At 40.3% G+C, this 23995-nt stretch overlaps 2 protein-coding genes across 2 annotated transcripts in view; one reads left to right on the top strand and one right to left on the bottom strand.

Annotated features, from left to right (window-relative positions):
- The first annotated feature begins 9209 nt into the window (after window positions 1–9209).
- LOC148124423 (uncharacterized) lies at window positions 9210–20434 on the top strand. Its single transcript, XM_087917867.1, has 4 exons — window positions 9210–9331; window positions 15284–15813; window positions 17974–18144; window positions 20148–20434. The coding sequence occupies exons 2-4, from the start codon at window positions 15312–15314 to the stop codon at window positions 20408–20410; spliced, it is 936 nt and encodes a 311-aa protein (XP_087773993.1). The 5' UTR covers window positions 9210–9331; window positions 15284–15311; the 3' UTR covers window positions 20411–20434.
- Window positions 16567–23995, bottom strand: part of FLT3LG (fms related receptor tyrosine kinase 3 ligand) — a 31183-nt gene continuing 23754 nt past the window's right edge. The window contains exon 8 of the mRNA XM_087917869.1: window positions 16567–16958. Within this exon, the coding sequence (XP_087773995.1) occupies window positions 16947–16958 (12 nt within the window). The 3' untranslated portion in view covers window positions 16567–16946. The remainder of the gene's footprint in view (window positions 16959–23995) is intronic.

The following is a 23995-nucleotide window of genomic DNA, read 5'->3' as shown; positions in this document are numbered from 1 at the left end:
AAAGAAGAACTTCATCACAAATGTGAGTTATGAGGATACCTGATGAACTAATAAATGTAATTTGTTTTGGATGTCTTGTTGATTTATCTATCTGCATCTGTACAACTTTCAAATCCACCTCTGTACAGGAGTACCTTTAGCACCATCAAACCCTAATCCTAACCCTGTTCTGGTTGTTGGGAAAGACTCAATAAAAGGGGATAAAAATGCCAAAGCCAGTCTATACATTTAGCTGAATGTGAGGCAAACCACAATAAAGAAAATAATAAAAATATGCATCTGCCTATATTTTTAGACACTTTAATAATTCTTAGATCCTTGGTTAGGACTTGAATTATTAAGTTTCCATCAGTCTTAGACTGTGAATCCAATTGTAAATTACCTACGCATAACCCTAAATATCTAGGGCAACATTTGAATTCCACCAGCATTGTCAAAAATCACTGGCATCTATAGTTATATCCTGTGACTACACTTTGGATATCGTGAAATGACATCAGACTATCCCAGGTCCTTGGGAAGGACTCAATAGGTAGATAAAAATGCCAGATGCTGTTTAAATATCTGGATGACTGTGCAACTAGCCATGACAAGAATAATTTATTAAACTTTAAGAGACAGATCATAATACTAAGGAACATGAAACCAAATTCGGAACACACACCACAAAGAGAATGAGATGGATGGAAAAGCAGATAGGTTGGGATCATGCATTAAATAAAATAATTAAACTTTAATGTTTTGCGTCACGCCAACTATTATGGTTTATATGTAAAGTGCCATTTATGGCTTAATAATATTTCCTTGCTTGGTTAAACTCGCCATGCCATAGTAGCATATTTTCTGAACTTGGCCACAAGTGGACAGGAATTTAAATGTGAAAGTCAGACATAATAACTAGCAAATTTTTTAAAGTGTGGCTTTATGAACGTTAACAAGGCAAAGGATTTAGTTAGCTCCATTACTTCATTCTCATTATTGAACTACTTGTATTGGATTGACCCTCCTTGAAAGGTCTTGTCAACATCGCACTAATGAAAACCTCTTTCATACTATAAGGTGACTCACTGCTGGCCTGTCAATGAAAAGTGGACGGCTGTGTGGTCCTACTTCTTTGCAGCCTCGTTAATATTGACTTCATTAGTACAGACACACTAATAAGTTGCAGCAGATATCGCTGTGGGCAGAGTAAAATGGCAAAGCTTGTGGAAAAAGGACATATTATATCGCACAAAGTCCTGAGAGGATAGACTCATCTAACTGGAAAACAATTCAATGGTCCCAAAGTATTTTGTGTTCTGCCTATTTCCAGGAAAAGCAGCATTATGTTTTAAAAGTCAGGTGAAGCTAGGACAGGGCTGCCATGGGCTAGATGTGTCACACTTTGGCCATGTCCATGCCTGGTTTGGAGAAGAGAGAAAAAGTCATAATACATCATGTGACGCTGCTGTACCAATGCAAGTTTGATATCCCTGCCCTAGGAGACTGGTGCAAACCATGATGACATCACCAATTATGGTGTCATGGCATAAATGTCACATTTGGGCAATGATGTCATATTCACAATTGTCCCAACAAGGCCTTTTATTGAAATTGTTCATTCACATAGTAATAACCAATGTAATCTAGGCTGTTGGTTTGAGCTCCAAGCTTGGCAATTTGTTGCAAACGTTTCATCACCATTCAAGGAGACATTGTCAATGCATTTTGAATTGGGCTCATCTATCAGAACACAGGTCTTTAAATACTTTTTATGAGATGCAAATTAGTCTAAATGTTGTTTGTTTGAATATTTCTAAGTCATATACTGACTTTTCATCCCTTTTAAAAATCACAATTTAAAAAAAAATTCTTCTCCCGATGACTAATTTTTATCTAGACACCACTTCAACAAAACATCCATTAGGAGTTACCAGAAGTATCAAACAGATTATTAATCCCTGATCAAATAGTCCAATGTTATATTCCTTCTTTTTTCCTTTGTACAATCTTGACCTTTAAATCTGTTAAGTTGTGGGAAAGATGACTCGAGACCAGTTAATCTTTAGTTGCTTTTAATTTTCTTCTCAGTAACTGAACAACAACGGAGCTGCGGCAGCCTCTTTTATAGCAGCTGCTCGCGGCTCGCAGCCAATGATGTCTATTCAATTTTCCCGCCATCGGCCGAACCAATCAGAACAGAACATTCAAACATTCAAATATATAACACCCCTCCCTATGTGGTACAGTCCCACAAATCAGGCCACCCCTATGTTACGTAGTCACGTAAATAGGTGGGGCTTTTATGGTTCCTACTGGACCTGCGCAATTCAGTCGTGTTGTTGTCTTTGGACTGCTCGGATGGGTTCGCTGTTCCTCCTGTCCTCTTCTGTGGAATCTCCTGGAAGGTGGAGTCAGCCATGCCACTCCCGCCTGACCTTTCTGGGCTGGTTGAGTTGGCTTGGCTGCTCCTGCCAGGAGTGGCTTCGTGATGGTATTCCAATGCCTGCTCCAGTCCTCCGAAGTTTTCTTCTTCTCCAGGTACACGATTTTGATTTCCCCTCAGGGCTAATGGTGCTATTAGTTGTTGTGTTGTTGTTAGGGTTTGCTTTGTTATTTCTTGTGTTTGTGGAGGGTCTCCCCCTCCCCTCTCATTTATGTTTGAGGGGTCTCCCCCCTCTCTGGTTTGGTTATTATTTTGGTTTAAAGTTTTATTTGGTTCTTGTGTTTGTGTGGGCTCTTCCCCTTCTTCCCTTTGGTTGTTGGTGTTTCTTAATATGGCCCTTGATCTGAGTTGGTCTATATGTCTCCTCCAGCTCTTTCCGTCATTTGTCTCTACCCTGTATGACCGGGATCCTGTTACTTGGATTATTTTAACTGGTATCCATAATGGCTCCCCTATTAAGTTTTTTGCATAGACCAGGTCTCCTGTTTTAAATGTACGGCACTTACTGGAGGAGTCTGTTGGTTTTTCTGTGCTATATGTGGGGTGTAGTCTATCTAAACTAGATTTTAGTTTTCTTCCCATCAATTGTTCTGCTGGGCTTTTGTTAGTCATGGCATTTGGTGTGATGTGCTGTATCGTTAGCAATTTATAAATTTTTTCCTGGATATCTCCAGCTTCTAATCTGTGTAATGTTTCTTTGGTAAAATGGACCATGCGTTCCACCTGTCCATTTGTAGCCAGCTGTTCCGGTGCTGTTAAAGCATGTCTTATACCTAGTTCGGCTAGGAACCTCTCAAATGTTAGTGCAGTGAATTGCGGTCCATTGTCAGATACAACTAAATCCGGCAATCCATGCATTGCAAAAAGCTTTTTTAATTGTCTAATAACAGCTTCTGTTGTGGTTGAATGCATGATGCTTACCTCTAGCCAATTTGAGTAAGCGTCTACTACTATTAAGAATGTATGCCCTTTTGTTGGCCCAGCAAAATCAATGCGTATTCTAGACCATGGGCCCCTAGGTTTCTCCCAGTCAAGTACAGGTGCAGAAGGGGGTGCAGGTCTAGATTCCTGGCATTGTTTGCACATTGCTACCCATTTCTCTATATCCGAATCTATCCCTGGCCACCATACATAACTCCTAGGCAGGGATTTCATTCGGACAATACCTGGGTGACCTTCATGTAATAGTTTAAGTATTTGTTCCCTTAATCTGTCTGGTAGGATCACTCTATCCCCCCACAGTACACATCCTTTTAAATTGACAGCTCAGTTTGTCTGTGCTGAAATGTTTTAACGGTCTTGTTGCTTTCGGCTCTGGCCACCCTTTACCTACCCAATTTAAAATCCGCGCCAGGATTCTGTCTCTCGCGGTTTCCTTCACAATGTCTGTTGCTGTTATGAGTAGGTTTGCCAGTGTCTTGATGTGCAGTGTTGATGTGGTTGGTGCAGGATCATCCTCTAACTCAGGTAGGGGAGAACGGCTCAGGGCGTCAGCGTGTGTTATGTTCTTTCCTGGCTGGTAGATTAATTCATAGTTGTATGCAGCAAGGAATTCGGACCACCTCATAATTCGCGGTGACAATATGTTGGGTGTGGGTTTGTTTCCTGTGAGTATTCCTAAAAGAGGTTTATGATCAGTGACCAGTGAAAATCTCCTGCCATAGATATACTCATGGAACTTTTTAACTCCTGTTATTGCAGCCAGCGCTTCTCTGTCCAATTGGCTGTAGTTCCACTCTGCTTTTGATAGAGTTTTTGAATGGAAAGCGATTGGTGCTTCTCTTCCATGGGTAATATGTGGCTGAGTATAGCCCTGACGCCAAAGGATGACGCATCGCAGGTTAACGTTAGTGGCAGGGTCTCGCTATTTTGGATTAGTACACAGTCTGATGTAATTAAGTCTTTGATTCCCTGGAATGCGGTTTCTTCTCATCGCCCCCAGATCCAGGTAGCTTTCTTATCCAGCAACCTGTATAGCAGTTCTGCTATCGTTGCCTTCTGAGGCAAAAATACATTGTAAAAATTAATAAGTCCCAAGAAGGCCTGTAAATCTGTTTTCCCTTGATTGCTCTGATTTTCTTTTCAGTTCGGTGGATCCCTTCTTTATCTATAAGGTATCCCAGGAATTCAACCTTATCAGTGGCTAATTGGCATTTCTCTCTTTTAACTTTAAGTCCCGCCTCTTTAAATTTTTGTAAGACCTCCCTCAAACAGTCTTCGAGTTGTTTTTCATCCTTGGCTGATACCAGCACATCATCAAAATATGGCACTACCCCTTTAATTCCTTGAAGTAGGCACTCCATTAGACTCTGAGATACCCCTGGGCCCATGCTAACTCCAAATTGTAGTCTTTTGCATTTGAATGCCCCTCTATGAGTCACTATTGTTTGTGCTTCCGCGGTTTCTGAGTCAACTGGCAACTGTTGATAAGCTTGTGCAAGGTCTAATTTCATGAAAATTCTACCTCCCCCCAAAGAGTGTAACAGGTGCTGTACTTCCAGAACTGGGTATGCGCTTTGTTGTAGCGCATGGTTGAGGATGCCTTGTAGTCCCCGCAGATGCGTACGGACCCATCTGGTTTGATAGGAGTCACAATTGGGGTTTCCCACCTTGCGTGGTCTATTGGTTCTAATACCCCTTGTGTGATAAGTTTATCTAATTGTTAATCAATTTTTGGTTTTAATGCAAAAGGGACTCGTCTCACCTTTAACCTTATTGGGCTATCTTAGGATCCAAATTAAATGAGATAGGGGACCCTCGGTACTTGCCCAGTTCTCCATTGAAGGCGTCCTGGAATTCTCTCATCAGGTTCTCTTCCCAGTCTGTCTCAGCGATGTTGTTTATTCCAGTCACTCCAATTCCTAGCGGTTCGAACCATTCAAGTCCCGGTAAGCTGGGGCGATCCTGGTCAACTATGGTCAATGGAAGGACTTTCGTGTATTTTTTAAATTTGATCTGGAAGTGTCCGGTTCCAACTATGGGAATTCTGTTTCCCTGGTAGTCTTTAAGTGTGAGTTTTTGTTTTTCTAGTTCCTTTCTTTTCATGTCGGGTATCAGGCTTTTGAGAGTGTTCCATGATACCATTGACAGATACAAACCAGAATCCACCTCCATCTCACATGTTTGGTTTTCTATGGTGACTTGTACTAGTACCTTCTTCACATTGACTGCGCTCGAGTGTCCAATAGTTATTGTCTGGTGTGTTTCTGTTAGTGTTTGGGGATAAACCCCCGAGCTGAGTGCACAGCAGCAGTCAAGCCAGGCAGCCAAATGAGAGAGAGGCTGGGCCCAAGAGTATACACACACTTGAGACAAAAACACTGTTTGTGGTTTTAAATAGATATTTAATACACACAGAGATTAAGAATAGTCATTCAGTCCATATGTCATTATCCAGTATATCTATCCAGTTACCTAGTCTTTTAAACAGTAAATATAATGTCTTTATCTGCTTGTAAATCTTCTTCTTCTGATACCTTTCTCTCAAAGACAATGCTGAATCCACAGCTCACCAAGCAAACAGTCCTTGTGTTCAGTAGAGAGAAGTATCTTGCACAGTAGACATCTCATACAGGAGGAAACAGTATTAGGCAGACAGACCAGAGACCAGTAACACCAGGAACAGGAACCAGACCAGGAGCTCGAAACCAGGATCAGAAACCAGGAAGTTTCTGCTGTCTTGGCTCCAACGGCCCGCTGTCTGTCTTTCTCTCATTTTTGGGGTGGGGTATTTCCTCTTCATTTAGGGCTATAGTTATTTATGTTTCGGTATGCCCTAGCTATGTATCTCTGCCGTTCACAATGCCTGCAAATAGCATTGAAGAAACAACATTCGGAACATGGGTGGTCCCCTCCACATCCGGCACAACGAAACTCCGATTTTCTTTCCCTGCGCTCCCTTCTGTCTTTCTCCGACCGAAGTTCATTTACTTCTTCTTCCTCATCAGTTTCAGATAGGGATTCAATGTCCTCATGGTGTGTCGTGGTGGTGGTTATTTCTTGCTTCTTGTTTTGCACTTGGTTAGTGTCTTTCGGGGTTTCCTATGTTACTTTATTCATCTGTCGCATGGTGGCTGCTAATCTTTGTGCTGCTTCTGCTGCGGTGGCTTCTTGTATTGCCTCGGTCAATGTTATTTTGGGTCTGGTCAGTAGTCGGCTCTGTAGTGTAAGGTCTCTTAATAAAAGAACCACGCGGTCCCTCATAGCCTCGTCCATGTTTAGGAATTCGCACACTCCTCCAATGTCTCTTAGGGCTGCGACAAAATCTCCGATGCTTTCGTCTTCCTTTTGGTCACGCTTGTAGAATTCGTGTCGCTTGATAAGGCATGAGACGGTTGGTGTATAATGGGCTCGTAGTAACTTGTCTAAATCCGATCACACCATTTTCTTTACATTGTGGGATGACGCTAATGCCTTTGCCATTTTGAAGACTATGGGTCCGCAGTGGGTGAGGAAAACGGCTCTCTTCCTATTGTCGGAAATTCCTTGGAGCTCGTTCCCTTCTAGGAACATGAGAAATCGGTCGATGTACGATTCCCAGTCTTCCATTGCTGGGTTGAACAGTTCGGGTGGTGAGTTGTTGCCGGCCATCTCGTCTAGCTCAGTTCTCGTTGCCACGTGCTCAACTGGTCTCCTTGTCTCAGTATCCCACCTTCGTCGCCAGTGTTAAGTTGTGAGAAAGACGACTCGAGACCAGTTAATCTTTAGTTGCTTTTAATTTTCTTCTCGGTAACTGAACAACAACGGAGCCGCAGCAGCCTCTTTTATAGCGGTTGCTCTCGGCTCTCGGCCGATGACGGCTATTCAATTTTCCCACCGTCAACCGAACCAATCAGAATGGAACATTCAAACATTCAAATATATAACAAAATCATTCCTGTGGCATTGCAGGATTTGATTATTAATTAATTATAAAATCCTTTGGCATTTAAAAGGAGTCTTCAAAGCTTCCATCAAGCCATGAAGCGGCATTGTCAGGACTTCTTGCCATAATTGTTCCCAGATTGCTTTCTTGAATTGTCTTTTGTTTTCCCATTTTGATAATCTCAATGATGTTGTCTTCCATGCCTTCAAACTAGATAATATCTATGTCAGGTAAAAATATTTTGAAGTTTTTCTCATCATCTTCTAAAAGTTTGTCCATTGAAATCTGTATTCTTTCTGAGAATTAATTAATATTATTAATTAAAATCTCAGTCCATGATTCAAAAACATGTTTTTTTGAAGAATTCTTTTTTGAGATAAGAAAAAGTTGTAGCCACTTAGGCACTTTAACTCTTTTCTGCTTCATTCTTTAGTTGGTCTTTCTGAAAAAAGGCCAAGCAATGTGTCATCTTCTCTAAAGTTTTCAATAGTAAGACAGCAGAAAATGTTGATCTCTATCGGGCTAATTAGGCTTTCAGACTAGAGATGCATGGCCAGATATGAAGCTGCGCTGATAAATTAATGGCCCTGGGCATCGCCTTCAGATGTGCAGCTCTGTTTGGCCTAATCTTTTGTCAGAGAGTGGGTGTTTGACTTTTAGCTAGTCCCTGCCCCTCTCTCCCACATATGTACATATTCAGGCACACTCATATAGATGCATGGATACATCTATTTCACACTAGATTAAAGAACCTATACAGGAACCAAACCAAATGCAAATTGGAAAGAGGAAATTAACTTATGGCTAGAAATAATGAGATGAGCATACTTTTGTACTTATTGGTAGGTCTTTTTGTTTTCCTTTTTTTTTAGTAACATTAATATTAAGCTTACAATCTTCTCCAAGACCCTTTCGTGAAATCTTGCCATTTAGGAGGACCTTGAAAATGTTCCCTTTTCATGACTACATCTACCTTACCTTGTGGAACATCCTCCCTCCAGCAACCCAAGTTTTAGCCTTTCAGAAGGCCATCAAGATCAGGATAGAATGACGATATCTATGAGTAGCCGCATATTTCATTCAAAATTAGCCTTTCTGTTTGCACCTGTTTGCCGTTCAATCAGTAGGTATCTTTCTTCCAAAAGGAGATTGTAGATTGATAGAAGAGAATATTTTTAGCTCAGGGTTGAACTATGGAGTTCTTGGTGCTCTTTGGGCTTGATTATTTTGGTGCAGAAAATCAAGAATACTCTCTCTGAAATGACAGGGCAAGCCACTTGTGTATAAACAGAGAGCAAACCCAACTCCCTCTCGCACTGATGATGTCACCTAGTTGGGTTATGAAACATCTGCAAGCCAAGCTCAGAGATCACTAAGAACTGCATGGGGATTGTGGACATTCCCCCCACCCATCTTGGCACTCGTTGTGTATCTCCTATGTATGCCGATGAGAAGCTAAAAAGAGGTTATAGCCCAGCTATCAGAGAGAAAGTACCCAAACTTAGGCTAACTTTGATGCAATTTTTCTGACTCCAATTATCAGTCACCCGTCTAATCTCCTTCTCCTCTCCCCCGCCCCCAAAAAAAATCTGAACACCATTTTTCACAGTACATACATCATGTAGAACTGGAGTAGTTTTTCCTAGCTTGGTGCCTTCCTGACAGAATAGGCAATAAGCCCATTTATTCCTACCTACTAATAATACATCTGATTAGAGGCGGAGAGATGATAGAACATTAAAATCAGAGGTGCCTTTCTGGGAAACCGGAGATAATCTGCTCAAACAAGCCCGTTGCTAAGATGTTCTCTCCTGGGACTCATAATATGCCAGGTTCTTCTCTTTCCCTTGAGAAAAAGGGGAGCTCGGAAAATTGGGGGGGTGGAGTTTTCTTTATTTTCCGACGCGTTCATGCTTTCCTACCTGGCTGCAAACTGTTCATGCTTTTCTACCTGGCTGCAGACTCTTTCTTTTAGGTTACCTGGATCAATTTCTTTTCCTTAGGCAAGTGACCGTATCAGAAGACTGACTTTTTATTGGATGGTATGTACACTGCGCAGCTCTTTAGAACTTTCTGAGCGTTTCTGCCTTTCAAACTAGCAACTCTGCAGAAATGCTGAACATTTCCAACACAGAGCTGTAATGAAAAAACTTGCATCATTTTTCAAGTTGGTTTTTGAGTTTTGGTTAGACTATTTTAAAAAATGTATGTATGTATGTATGTATGTATGTTTGTATGTATGTATGTATGTATGTATGTAAGTTCCAGTATGTGTAAGAAAGCTCAGGACCATATTTATTGGAAACATGCAGGAGAAGTCTTCATTCTGCAATCATCATTTTAGCCATTGTCTATCCATTGCAGGATGAAGACCTCTCCTGCATGTTTCCAACAAATACAGTCCTGAGTTTTCTTACACATACTGGTACGTACGTACATACATACATACATACATACATACATACATACATACATACATTTTTTAAAATAGTCTAACCAAAAAAACTAACTTGAGATTTATAACTTGAGTTATATATATAAATAAAATCATCATCATCATCATCATCAATATATTTTATAGGAGCCTCTGTGGCGCAGTGGTTAGAGTGCAGTACTGCAAGCTACTTCTGCAGCCAGCTGCCTACAATTTGGCAGTTCAAATCCCAACCAGGCTCCAGGTTGACTCAGCCTTCCATCCTTCCAAGGTAGGTAAAACAAGGACCCAAATTGTTGACCAAATTGAGGACCCAAATAGGCTGACTCTGTAAAACTGCTTAAAGAGGGCTGTAAAGCACTATAAAGTGGTATATAAGTCTAAGTGCTATTGTTATTGCTATATATATAATGAAATTATATAAAATTATAAATTTTGGAATAGTGGTAGAATTTTGAATATTTAGAAATTCTTTATACCTTGTTCATCACACCTGGACTAGGTGGCTTTTAGAAAGGAAAAAATATCGTATGAGCTGCAGTTTTATAGTTTGAAAACATAAAATTGATCAGAAGGGAGACACTGATTCATGTAATCTGATGCTGATCTACTCAGAAATAATTTCAGTTCAGTGGGATTTATTTTGAGGTGAGTGGATACAGGATTTTGCTTCTGTACAGCTTTAGAAGGGAACTGAAGGTTAACAGATGAAAAATCAACCTGTTCTCACAGAGAAACTGGACTACAAAGAGAGAAAATTGGAATGAACATTGTTCCAATACACAGAGACAGTCATAAAGAACACTTCACTTTTTGTACCAGTATTCACCTTCTTCAATAACATTCCTTAAATTTCTAGATTTTGAAACCAATTTAGAAATAGAAACGTTTGTTTATGATGATGGGCAGGAGGAAATGGGTAATGAAAGCTGTGTAAACAGTAAACCATTCTGAGGCCACTGTTGTTACCCAGGGGAGTTGGAGCATTGTTTTTGTAGCTAGGGCTGGGTTATCACCTCTTGTCAGAGGTTTTTGTGAAAGGCAAGGTTTCATAACCAGAGGAATGTACCAGATGTTGCTGGTAGTGGCGTTTGATTTAAAAAGATGTTGAAACTCTAGAAAAGGTGCAGAGAAGAACAACAAGGATGATTAGGAAGCTGGAAACTAAAGTATACAATAAAGGGTTGCACCGTTGCAGGAACTGGACATGTCTAGTCTAAAGAAGAAAAGACTAGGGATGACATGATAGCAGTCTTCTAATACTTGAGGAGCTGTCACAGAGAGGAAGTGTCCAACCTATTCTTCAAAGCACTTGTGGGCAGGACAAGAAGCAATGATTCAACCTAGAACTAAAGAGAAATTTTCTGACCAGTGGAGCAGCTTGCCTCCAGAAGCTATGGATGCACCATCTGGGTGATTTTAAAGAAGAGATTGGAAAGCCATTCGCCTGGAAAGGTACAAGGTCTTCCACTTGAACAGGAAGTTGACCAAAAGACCAAAATCCCTTCCAACTCTGTTATTCTGTAATCCAGGGTTCAGCTAGCAAGCTTGTCTGAATGCAAATTCTTTGAGAGATATCAAGGTTTGTTACTTACTCAAATCTGGTCATCTTTGAAAATACATGGCAATTCATGATATATGTACAAGTATACAGGTAGAAGATTAATTAAGACTCCAATATTAACAGTTCTCATATCAGATATTTTGTGTCGCAGCACAAAACTTCACACTCTTAGAAACCCAGTTCAGCCCTATTGTATTTTCTTTTTGTTGAATCCAACTTCCCAAAATATTGGATTTCCCCCCCTTACATTTCCATCTTCATTGCCCCATCTATTTAGTGGCAGTGATGAGAATTATTCATTTTATGTAATTTTTGTCCATTGATGAGGGCAGCCACCTGTAAGTTCAAATGTTGGTCAAGTCCATTTTAGCTATTTACAGTATCTATATAGCACCATCCAACCACTGTTAGTGATATAAAGGTTATCTTTAGTACAATTATGTTGACTTGACAGTTTAATGATTCTTAGAGAATCTTTCAATCCCTGGTGCAAAAACCATCTGTAAATCTCTTCTCAAATCACAGAAAAACATAATTACAATCCCCTAAGAGAAGGTTTGACTTAATTCTACATCCAATCAAAATTCTAATCACAAGTAACATGTGGATTCTTGTATAGCTATACAAAAATCATTAAGATTGGGGAAAACCTATTTTTGCAGCAACATGACACAATTTAAGCTCAGTGAAGATTGAACATGCTCAGTGACCAAGAAATACCACTTGACTTTGAATGAAAATCAATGGAACATGGAATGGGGAGTGAAGGTCTTGGATGACATACCCTTGAAGGGTCAAAGGCCAATGGTTGCTTTTAAAAAGTTATGTATTCTTGCCTAGAAGTCTGGGAATCGAAACCCAACACTAGAAGGCAAGAGTTTTAGACTGATAATGTAGGTTTTTTTAAAAATATCCACTGTTTAATGTAAAAGGTAAACAAACATTTCCCATGCTTGATGTTCCATATGAAGAGTTTTCTGTTCACTATTCGAGTTTCTCCATTTCTTCATTTCCCTCTTGTTTTTCTGCACTCCTCCAGCAAACAGCAACTCTTGGCGGTCATTATGAGATTGTGGGAGTTTTTCCTTCAAAGGTTTTTTCCTGCCTTTACAAAATTTAAGATTCCCAAGACTGCTGATATTGTATATATTTTCACAGCCAGAACCTGTTGGGCAGTGTTGAGCTTCAATGGGTCTGACCATTGTCTGGACAGCAGATTTCCTGCAGTTTTGCTGGTAATCGTGGCTGACATCTTCAGAAGTATCTAGACCACTTCCGGTTTGGGTTTCTTCAGCGACAAATTGAAATCCACGATCATGCACAGTTTTGATCCGTGCTTGCGGCTGGAGCACCTCGATCCTTTGGATTTGGGGCTGAAGCCACCCAGTAGAGGTGGTGAAGAGTGTGGAGATTGCTAGCCAAGTGGAGGGGAGCTGCATCTCTCCTTCTTGGCTGGTTTATATTCCCTTTCCTGAAGGTGGTTACAGCGGTGGTCAGAAATGGCCACCTCAAAGAAGAACCCGACTGGATAAGATTGTGCAGGAGGAAGACAAAGAGGAAAGCAGGACAGACCGGGCTAAACAACAGAGAACATCTAAGCAAGGTACCCTGAATCTAAAAGTACTTAGAGGGATACTTCTGAAAGAAGATTTTTTAAGCGGCGAAGGAGAGAGAAAAAGAGGTTAAATATCCCCCTTTTTATATTGACAATTACAAATGATATGGAAAGAAATTTATGTTAACCTATTTTGACACTAATAGGCAACTTTAAGCTGAAATCTAAGTGTCAAAAGGAGTATAAAGATTTTTTCTTGGTCATTTTAAAGCCCTAAAAAGGAGAAGAGTGGAGGCAAAAGGGTGGGACTTGGAATAATGAAAAAATGGAGTGCTACTTGGAAAAACAAAGGGGATTAACAGTGAAACTTTGAAAAGACTCCTGAGGATACACTGTAACTGAAATCTTATTAAAAGATACAGTAACCCACAGAAAGGAAAAGTAAAGAAACAAGAAGAAACAGTGTGGGATCATTTGGTGATTTTAAAAAAAAGTTTTTGGCATTGTTTTTTTTTCTTTTTTTACTTAAAGTCAATTGGGTGGTTGTTCAAAAGTGTTTAAAATGGAGGAATTGAAGATGAGTCTTAAAAAACAGAAAGAAGATGCAGAAAGGGGAGGAAGATCCTTTGGCTTCGTATTTGAATTTTTTGAAATGGAGATCCTGAACTATGAAAAGCAAAAGGAAAAGCTTCAAGAGCAAGAAGAAGGGCGGGACAAAGAAGAAGCCATTTTCAATTATCAAATAATAAAAAGTGTGGTAAAAAGGGGGAAAGGGGGGAAAGGAGTTAAAAGTCTGAGATCAAAGGGAACAACCAAAAAGACAAATAGTCTGAAAAAGAAATATAACAGCAAGGAGAAGCAGAAAAGAAAACTAGAGAAAGAAGGGTATTAAAAAAGGGATGAGAAAAAGGGGGGAAAGATAGAAAGGGAAAGAACTTATGAGGGACAAAAGCAAGAAATAAAGAAAAAGGGGAAACACACTAGGATTAAAGGTATTTGCTCAGATAGAAAACAGAGACAATGGCTAAATTAAGTTAAAAGTGAGGATTCTGCAAAGGTACAAAAGATAGTGTTGTAACAGTAGAATACTGTAATGAGTTAGAAATGAAATAAGTAAATAATCTATGAGATAAAACTGTATTGTTATGTAATGGTATGTTTATAATTAATGCAATAATAAAGAAGGGAGAGAAACATTGTAATTGTTTCTAAAGATTGATAAAATATTGAAAAGAAATGTGAAAGATTTATAAGGAAATTTATACCAGTTACTCGAATGAATTTGAACAATTATTTTGCTTATTAATAGTAAATAATTTGTAAGACAACACTGTATGACTATCCAATGGTAGGCTTATTAACAGTTAAGTAATAATGAAGAAGGGAGGGAAACATTTCAATTGTTCTCGAAGATTGATAAATATTGAAAAGAAACATGAAAGATTTACAAGGCTCATACCAGTACTAGAATGAATTTGAATAACTATTTTGTTTACTAATGATTATATATATATATTATATATTATTATATATATATATTGTTTTTGCTATTTTTTTAGAATTTTTCTTTTTACATTTTCAAGGGGAAGTACCAAGCAGACTCTGAATGATGAGATTTACATGATATAAAATAGATATTAGAAATTTGAATGTTATAATTTTAGAATGCACAAATTTAATGTTTAATGAGATTTCATATGATAATAACAATAAGACTTAAAAGTGTTGCACTCTGATTGGCAATCATAGGGGAAATTTTCCTTTTTAAGAATGTTGGAAGAGAACATATGAAATTGTAAACAAGACAGATGAAAGTATAAGTATAATGAATAAAAAGATATAGAAATTTAGGCAAAAGAAATACAATTGAATAAGAAGAAAATGAGATTACCATAAAAGAAAATTAAGAGAAGTAAAGGGAGAAATAGTGAGAAGTTGGAAAAAGAGTGATAAGATATGAAGCTGAATACATAAGATGAATATGCATATGAAATTGTGTCTGTATGGAAATGTGTATCTAGACCATAGTCACTAAACCCTGAAGCTCAACACTGCCCAATTGCTGATCTCAATGATTTCTGTAGGGATGTTGCCTGTCTGTCTAGGGATAACATTGGCAGACTGAGCTTCAGAAATCCAGGAAAAAACAGCTTGCAATAGCTACTGTAAACTAGCTATTTAAAATAATTCAGTCAGGATACTGCAGAGAAGTATATCTATGCCTCAGGTTGCTGCCTGATGACATTCAAGCGACATAGGTGACTGAAATTGTGCAATTGTTGCTGAGTGAAAAAGGCTACAGCTTTTCATTGAGTGGCAAACCACATCAGCTCCCGTACAGTGTGAAAAAGGGTAAACAAAGGATTTGTGTGTTCAGTTGAGAACTTTTAGAAGATGCAATGTGTGAGTGATTGTATTTGTATTTGTATTTTTCTCCATAGAAATTCCGTTGGGGGTGTGTACCTGAAAATGAATCTATCTTCATTTGCTCTTGGCTTGCTGTTACTTATAAGTCTGAGTTATGCAGAGGCTAATGTGTCATCAAGCACACCCCTTTACTCCTCTTCTTCATCTGTCCCCACCACATTGTCATCCCCGTCACCAATGTCCTCCAAATCCACGCAAGATCCCAAATCTCTCCTGCACCCCAGTCTGGTCACCAACTCTCCACCCAATTCATCCCTGCCTCATCAGAACCAGACTCAGCCCTCGGTCTCCACCACCCAGACTGAGAACCCAGAGTTGATCCAGGAAGAAGAATATAGTCCATTTGGGTTTTCTGACCAAAACGTGGAGGATCCAATAAGAAATTATGAGTGGGAGGCTGCAGCTAGGCGTGCGGACTTGGTGCTGAACATGACTGAGATGTTTCAAGAAGAAGAGAGAGCTCGTTTCAATCTTTCTGGCCTTAAGATGGAAAATAACCAGCCTGCACCTCGGGGCGTGGCAATTGCGCTGCTGAAGCCAAAAGGTGAAAGGCAATTTGGAAGGAGGTTCCTTGGAGGAAATCTCATTTTTGTTCAGTTGAATCTGGGATCCCTGAATGGTCCAGATTTAGCTTATCCATAATACGGAGAGTAATTGAATGTTTAGATCAGGGGTGGGAAACTAGGGCCCTTTTATGACTTGTGGACTTCATGCTGCCTCAGGAATTCTGGGAGTTGAAGTCCACAAGTCGTAAAAAGGCCATAGTTCCCTACTCCTGGTTTAGAAGATGGTCTAGCCTAATGTATTACAGTGACAGAGATAAGAATTCAGTATTACTTTTCCTTCTTATAATCCACAGTAGCTTTTATTTGCTGCATGCATCACGATGTCATTGTACAAATGAAGTTATGTCATTTGAACGATGCCACTGTAATGCATGATTTTTTTCCTCCCTTGCCCTTTCTCTTGGACACTCAAGCCAATATTTTAGAAAAATGTTAGGTAGGAATGAAGGACAATCATGACTAAGACATAGAATCAGACATGGCAAAAATTACATAGATCAGTGTTTTTCAACCTGGGCAGCTTGAAGATGTGTAGGCTTCAGCTCCCAGAATTCTCCAGCCAGCAAATCTCAAGTTGCTCAGGTTGAGAAACACTGATCTAGATCATGTTTTTCCCCTACTTTCACAGTGTTAAATTAGGGCTTCTTGGTGTCCCTGAGTTTGATTGTTTTCTTGCAAAGGTTTCAGTACCTAAACTAGGTAACATCATTACCATTACCCCTCGTTTGGGTAATGAAGCATCTGCAAGAAAACAACCAAGGACCCCTCATTTTCAACCCTGAACGTAAGTATTATTACAGTGTTATATATTACAGTGTTCAAACTTATGCCTTATTTATTTGGTCAAGTATGGTTATACATACAAAGTATTTGTCTCTTGAAGTCATCCATTACTGCGAAGACTGACAGGAGGGAATTCCCTTTTTTACAAAGAGCTTTGTTAAATCACAACATTTGTTGCTAGCAGCTGTGATGGTTCCATATTCTTATGATTTTTTTAGATCTTCTGTAGCAGAAATCTGGAAGTGGAGATGCCTCGTTGCCTTCGTATGTGATTGTATTCATAAATTCCTGAGTTCTTAAAAAGTCTGTGGATGACAGTCAAACCTTCTCATATTGGATTCTGAAAAAAAAAACAATGCAATACAGAAATTCTTCTATCAAATTTGACTAGTATTCTGTGTAGTCTTGTTCCCTTTCCTCAAAATAATATTCTACTATGAAAAAAGATGGAGGAAAGAGTAGGAAAACAGAACAGGTTTGTCTATTAGAGTTGCAATTGCTGGAATCCCTTATAAGTAGAGGTGATATTCAGCAGCTTCTGACCAGTTCTGGAGAACTGGTAGCAGAAATTTTGAGTCGTCCGGAGAACCGGCAAATACCAACTTTGACTGGAGATTTTACAGTATCCTTCCCCTGCCATGGCCACCAAGCCACGCCCACAGAACTGGTAGAAAATTTTTTTGAATCCCATCACTGTTTCTAAGCCTCCCTGATTGAAGAAATGCAACTGTAAATTGAAGGCTCTTTGGAACTGGCTAGAGGTGGCTAATTATGGACCTCAAAAGTCTTAGTCAGATCCCATCGATACTCAAAAATAATAAACTAGATAATTCAATCCATGGCTGGAAAATAATCATTAGTTTAAATCTTAGATCAAGTTTAACATTTCCCCATCCAGTTCCACCATTTGAATTATTGTACCCTAATATTCCAAAGCCAATTGCACCCCACAGACTCAGATATATGTGTATGTCTCGCTGGGGAAAGCAAGATGAATGAGATATTCGGGACAGAGGAGAGAGATATTTAAGACTACTTAGTGTGCTAAGCACTGTGCTTGATTTCTTGGCTTTTATTCAAGAAGCAAAAAGTGCAATTGGACTGGGTTCGTTGCATTCAATGAAAACTGGCAGCCAGTACATAGCACGCTCTCTGGTTATAAACCCAGGTTAACAAAATAGGGTTGCTCTGAAGAACCCCGTGCCCAAAGCAGTCACATGGCGGCTTCTGCCAACGTAGGAAAGCAACGGCTGAGTTCCTTAGCCTGATGAAGCATTAGTGTATAAGCTGATCCCATTTTTTTTCCAGTTTGGTGTATTGTATGTGAACTCAGGCATTTTTTTTTTCCTGTAAAGGTGAAGCTGGGGAAACTCAAGGAATATCCAAGAATGCCATAGCTCTCTTCCTCTGGGTGTGCGGTATATTGCTGTGTGTTTTCGTGGGAATCTATTGTGCCCACAGTCGGGGATCCAAGAAAGAACCATTCATACACCATCGCTTGAATGAGGATGCATTTGATGAACCTGGTAAACCTGTTCCCCAGGTCCTTTGGGGTGGGAAGGGCCACTTAAGAGGGCATTGTCAATGTCATTCCCCTGCGTTTTGCTCCCATGGTGAGATACAAAATTCTTCCTTCTGGTTCATCAGTGTTGCTGATAGCCTTTGTTTGAAAAAATGGTGGTGGTGGTGATAGGGAAGGGTCTGCAAGTCTTTCTCTTTTAATAACCAAAGATGCTTTTTCCAAAAAGAACTGGATGTTCTTGGTTTTTTTGTTTGAAAACTTTTCGTTTCTCATCCAAGAAGTTCAGAACTGAAGAAACTTCTTAGCAGAGAACCAAAATGCTTTCAAACAAAAAACCAAGGAAGTCAAGTTGTCTTTTAGAAAAAGCACCTTGGGGACAACCACAACCTGGACGATTAAGAATCTCCATAGACTTTTGATGACCATTGGTTCAACAACCATTGAAAGTTACAACAGTGCTGAATGAGTGGTACTTAAATTGGTCCTCGAAGTCCTGGCAGATCTAGCACCCTTCTGGTCAGATGACCTTGATCTAGGCCAGGGGTGTCAAATTCAAGACCTGTGGGCCAGATCTAGCCCATGGGGTGCTTAGATGTGGCCAATGGGGCTGACCTGGAAATATCAAAGGACTGGCCCACAGTGCCTCTGCCAAGCTCGTGAGCTCGTTTTTGCTGGCAGAGGGCTTGGGTCCCCACAGGCTTCCCTGACATGAGTGATGTTGAGTTGGCCATGTCCACCCTGGCCATGCTCCCCCACTTCCTCCAAAGTCAAGCACAACCCTGATGCAGCCCTCAATGAAATTGAGTTTGAACCCCTGATCTAGGCACTTGACCACTGACTTGTGTTCACAACATTTGCAGTATCTCAATGTCATGTGACCATTACTTATGACCTTTCCTGTTGGCTTCCTACAAATAAAGTCAACGGGGAAGTCAGCAACGAAGGTTGTGGGTCACTTTGGTAAGTTCCTCACATTTTCCCTTGCCTGGCAAGAACCATCCCTGACATGGTTGTGCCGTGGCTTGCCAGCCAACTGCGCACTCTCTTCTGCCCAGCAGAAACTGCCTGAGACTTGTTTAACAACCCATGATGCTTGTTTAACAATGGCAATGGGGTGTGCTGGGATTGCTGCCATTAAGTAATGCAGTCACATGACATCCCACTTACAATTGCATCACTTAGTGGTGGAAATTCTGGTCATGATTGCTGTTGTTAAGGGAGGACTACTGTACAATTAAAATATCCAGTTATAAACACAGGAACGAAACTAAGGACATAAGAATGTTTCTGTACCAAATTTGTAAATAGAAAAAGGTCTTTGGCCAGGTACCAAAACGACAATGATGTAGCTGCCAAACAAGCATTATAAGCACTGGGATATGATAACAGAGAGGTTACCATGGCAAGTTCACATGACCATTTTGCCATGGCCAACTCACCACAGCACAACTCTCTATGGCCAACTGGCTATGGGGCAACTCACCATGGACAATTCTACTATTTTTTGGTCAATGGAGATAATATGGACAAAACAGTAGTGAATAGCATTTATTGTATTGAATTATCCTGGATAATGGATTGTCCTGGAGCGTGTTATCCCACAGCAAGTTGGTCATAGTGAGTTGTCTTGTGCCGAGTTGGCCATGGTGAAATGTTTATGGTGAGTTGTCCCATTCTATAACGGAGGCATTTTACTGGGCAATGCCTTATTCATTTGAGATTGTAAGAGTACCTAGATAGAGCATTCGGCAGCAATAACTCCAATGTGTAAATAAGTGGGTTGGAAGAAGATCCAGGAAGGGTCTCAAATAGCATTCTCATATAATCATGTCTTCCTTGGCATCCATTTTATGAATGGGAAACCCCACCCAATGGCCATTTAGAAGAGAACCTATATTAGGTACTGAATTTTCCAAATGCCCCAATTCATTCCAGACCTGGAATTCTAAACTGATAGGTAGACTATTCATATTTCTTTAGCTTCCAGATCTCTTCTTTTCTTTTCAGCTCTCTCCCTGGACAGGCCCCAGCATTATGACTGGTTCTTCCGTGAAACAGACGGTAATGTCTACCCAACTCCAACACAAATCCAACTTAAACCAATGCAGGTCCTCTCGGTCCCAGATCTTAAACAACCCTCTCCTGGGCTCGAAACTGAATCACCAGAGAAACCTGCTAAACCTGAGGCAGGACCAGGCACCAAGGAGGTGCCACGAAGCCCCGTGAAGCTGGAATGCCTGTCTCCAGCCAGCCTTGGAAATCTCATCTGAGGTGCAACTCCGCTCTAGCAGCTCCCCTTTCCTTCAGTACAATTTCCACCCCCCCTATATTATTCAATGTGTATCTCAATCTGGAATAATCTGGTTAAGTGTGGTTTGAAGGAAGGATGATGAATTTGCAGATCCATATAGGGCTGGGTTCCCAGTAGTGATGAAAACAGTCCACCTTCCTAAATTAGGCTATTAGAATATATGTGTAGCTATATAGCTGACAGGTAGTCCTTGACTTACAAACACAATTGGAACCAGGATTTCCATTGCTGAGCAAGGAGGTTGTTAACTGAGTCACGCTGGATTTTGCAATCATTTTTGCCATGGTTGTTAATTGAATCAGTGCAGACGTTAAGTGAATCACTCGGCTGTTAAATGAATACAGCCTCCCCCGCTTGCTTGTTGGAAGCTAGCTGGGAAGGTCACCAAAGGTGATCACGTCACACCAGGATGATGCAATCATCATAAATACATGCCGATTGAAAGCATCTGGATTTTGATCATGTGACTGTGGGGATGGTGCAATTGTCATATTGAGGACTGGTGGCAAGTCACCCTTTTCAGTGTGGTGACAATTTCAAACTTTGGAGTTGCTAAATGAATGGTTGCTAAGTCAAGGAGTACCTGTATCTTTTCCCCTCCCATATTTCCTGTCAATCTGCCACCTCCCCTCTCCTCCTCCTCCCTCTAGAACAGGGGTGTCAAACTGGGTTTCTTCAAGGGATGGATCAGCATTGCAGTTCTCCTCCACAGACCAGCGGGAGGGGGTAGGGGGGTGGGGGAAAGAGAGATGGGATGGATGCCCCCTGCAGCACTTTGCTGGCCAAAACAGGGTGTGGGGGCCACATGCGGCTCCCTGCATCCCATTTTGGTCAGCAAAGTGCTACAGGAGGCCGTTCAGGCTGAAAATGGGCCACCTGTGTGGCCCCCTGTGCCCTGTTTTGGCTGCCAAAGGCACTGCAGGCTGGTCCTTTGCTATTTCCAGGCCGCCAGCCCCTCGGGCCAGTTTTAAGCACCCTAGGGGCCAGATTGGCCCGTGGGCCTTCATTTTGAAACCCCTGCTGTAGCATCTAGGTGGATGTAAGCCACTTTGGCACTGTACTGGAAGCAACATGCTGGAGGTGTTCCCAGCCACTGTCAGATTAATTCCATTGCTACGCTCCCAACAGACAGACGTAAACCTTAGACCAAACTCTCTTCCCGTGCACAAAAATAATTGCTGCGTCACTAGAAATAACCACAAGCAGATACAGATCCCGACCCAAAGGGTCCTTATAGGGTTCTGCCACACGAAAGCCTTAAACTCCTGGTCTCCCTTGATGAAACCAGTTTAAGAATTTACTCTCTGGGTTTCAATCTGTTCTTCAGCTTTGGCAACAAGTGTGCTGTCTAGATAGTGATCATAGATCATAATGGTGTCTGACTGATGTCCTGCAGCTTCTTCACTCCCGTCCCTTCTGAGAAAGCACATGCCAATTGTTTTGCTTTTTTAGGGAACATATGGTTTCCATTGACTGACCATTTATTTGGACCCTTTATTTGTACTTGACCCTGTCCCATCTGGCATGTCCACTCTTGGAATGGTGGGAACAAAAAATACCTCAATTTAAGCATTCTTTCTTTCACTTAATGTAGAAGGGAAAATTGAGAGAATTCTTAGAACGCTTGTCAATTTCAGCTGGGGAGGGAAGGAAGGAAGGAAGGAAAGGAGGAAGGAAGGAAGGAAGGAAGGAAGGAAGGAAGGAAGGAAGGAAGGAAGGAAGGAAGGAAGGAAGGAAGGAAGGAAGGAAGGAAGGAAGGATCATGTTTTACTAGTCCCTATGAATCTATAGTAAGAAAAAAAGTTGTTGAGATAGAAACCAGAAAATTGGTACTATCCTACTTCAGTCACATCATGTGAAGATCTGGTTTTCTGGAGAACACTCTAAGACTCTAAAGGTGGAAGGAATGAGAATAGGATAATATAGTTTATGGATTCAATTATTTGGCAATAAACAGATAAGATGTGAATAACCAGGTTGGAGACAGATTTATCCTGGACAAAATCTATCAATGTAGTCAGCAAGAGTTGACAGCACATAATCAGTCATGAAGGCAGTTATTTCAAATGTGTGAAGAGCAAGTCTAGACACTGAGATGGCATTTCTCTGCAAGGCAGCCTTTCCTGAAGAGAATGTCCCCAAAAGCCTTCATGGTGTTGAATGTGGACTTTGTTCTCTCATAAATCTGAAGACATCAGCTTGGGAAAACTAGTGATGGGCAAGAACTTTCCACTGAGGAAAATGCCAGTTTCTTTCTTTGCTTAGGTTCTGAACTAGTTTATAACAACTTAATTAAGATACTATCCCATGGGCTAAGTTTAAATCAAAACACAAACCAAGTGTAATTCATCCCTTCTGCAAATTAATGGATTACTTTTACTGCAGCCTAATTGCTGAAAAACTCACACCTAAAGCTTTGCAAGGGTTGCTTGACATATTATAGAGCTAAGGGGTACCTCCTTTAGTGCAAACCGAGTGGAGTAGTGCTGCGAGGGTACTTTCAGTTATATTGTTACAAATAAATATACTTTTTCCAAAGTTTTGTTGTACTGTTTCCATTGTTCATTTGTGTTTATTTCGGTGTTTTTGGATATTTAGTGCAGGTGTATTCATTAAGATTAAAGTTGTGATGGCAAATTTTAAGAATCCCTGAGTTCAGCCTACAAAATGACCAGAAGATTTAAGCTCACCACAATTAGCTGCCTAACAAAAGACATAATGAAAGATTTCAAGTTGTCAGTCAAATGTCTGGTGTTTTCCAAAAGCAACAAATTTAGATTATTAAACTCCTGAACGATAAAACAACAGATAAAACTTCTCAGGAAATTCAGATGTTGTCCTTAGAAATATGTTTTTCTCTGGAAGATGTGAAGGAACAATTGACTAGATATGTATCAGATATGTATCTTACATCTGTTATGGGTCAGGGCAAAACTGATTCATGTTGGAATAAGAGAAATTCAGAGCCAATCCGAATGTCATAAACACTGTTTCTGGAAAAAAAAAAAAAAAACTGGATGAATTCATCAGTGAAAGAAAATTTTATGGATACATGACTAAAGTCATAAAAATTAGTTTTGTTAAAATGCAGTATGCAGAAGATGGCTGTGTAATGGATGAGGAAATTTATGTTTTCTGGTTAAGTAGGAGGGGGCAGTGAATTTTCTCCCTTTTCAGTCATTCTAATATGCATTGCCTTAATATGAAAGAAAAAGAAGGGTGCCCAGATAATGTATGAAAAAGTGACCCCCAAATTTATTGCCTTTTAATAGCTATTTGGAAAGAATTCCACTGCCTTACTTTTATTCTTCTGCTAAAGAGATGTTTTCCACTTCATAAATGACTAAGAGAACATCTCATCACTCATTTCCCTGAATTCTGACTTATACAAGATATTAGGATCAATTTACTGTCCAAATTTATAAGCAGGTTAACTAGTTATTTGCTCAGCAAATCATAGTCTGGCTTCACAAGAAGCACTAACTGGGATTCGTAACACTACTTTTAGTAGAAGAGGAAACTAACAGAAACTAACCCTTCCCAT

The sequence above is a fragment of the Pseudonaja textilis genome, chromosome Z, assembly GCF_049901715.1.
Source record: "Pseudonaja textilis isolate UNSWEBS1 chromosome Z, rPseTex1.2, whole genome shotgun sequence".
Classification (NCBI taxonomy): Eukaryota; Metazoa; Chordata; class Lepidosauria; order Squamata; family Elapidae; genus Pseudonaja; species Pseudonaja textilis.
Note: the sequence above shows the minus strand (reverse complement) of the source record. Positions and strands in the feature narration are given on the sequence as shown.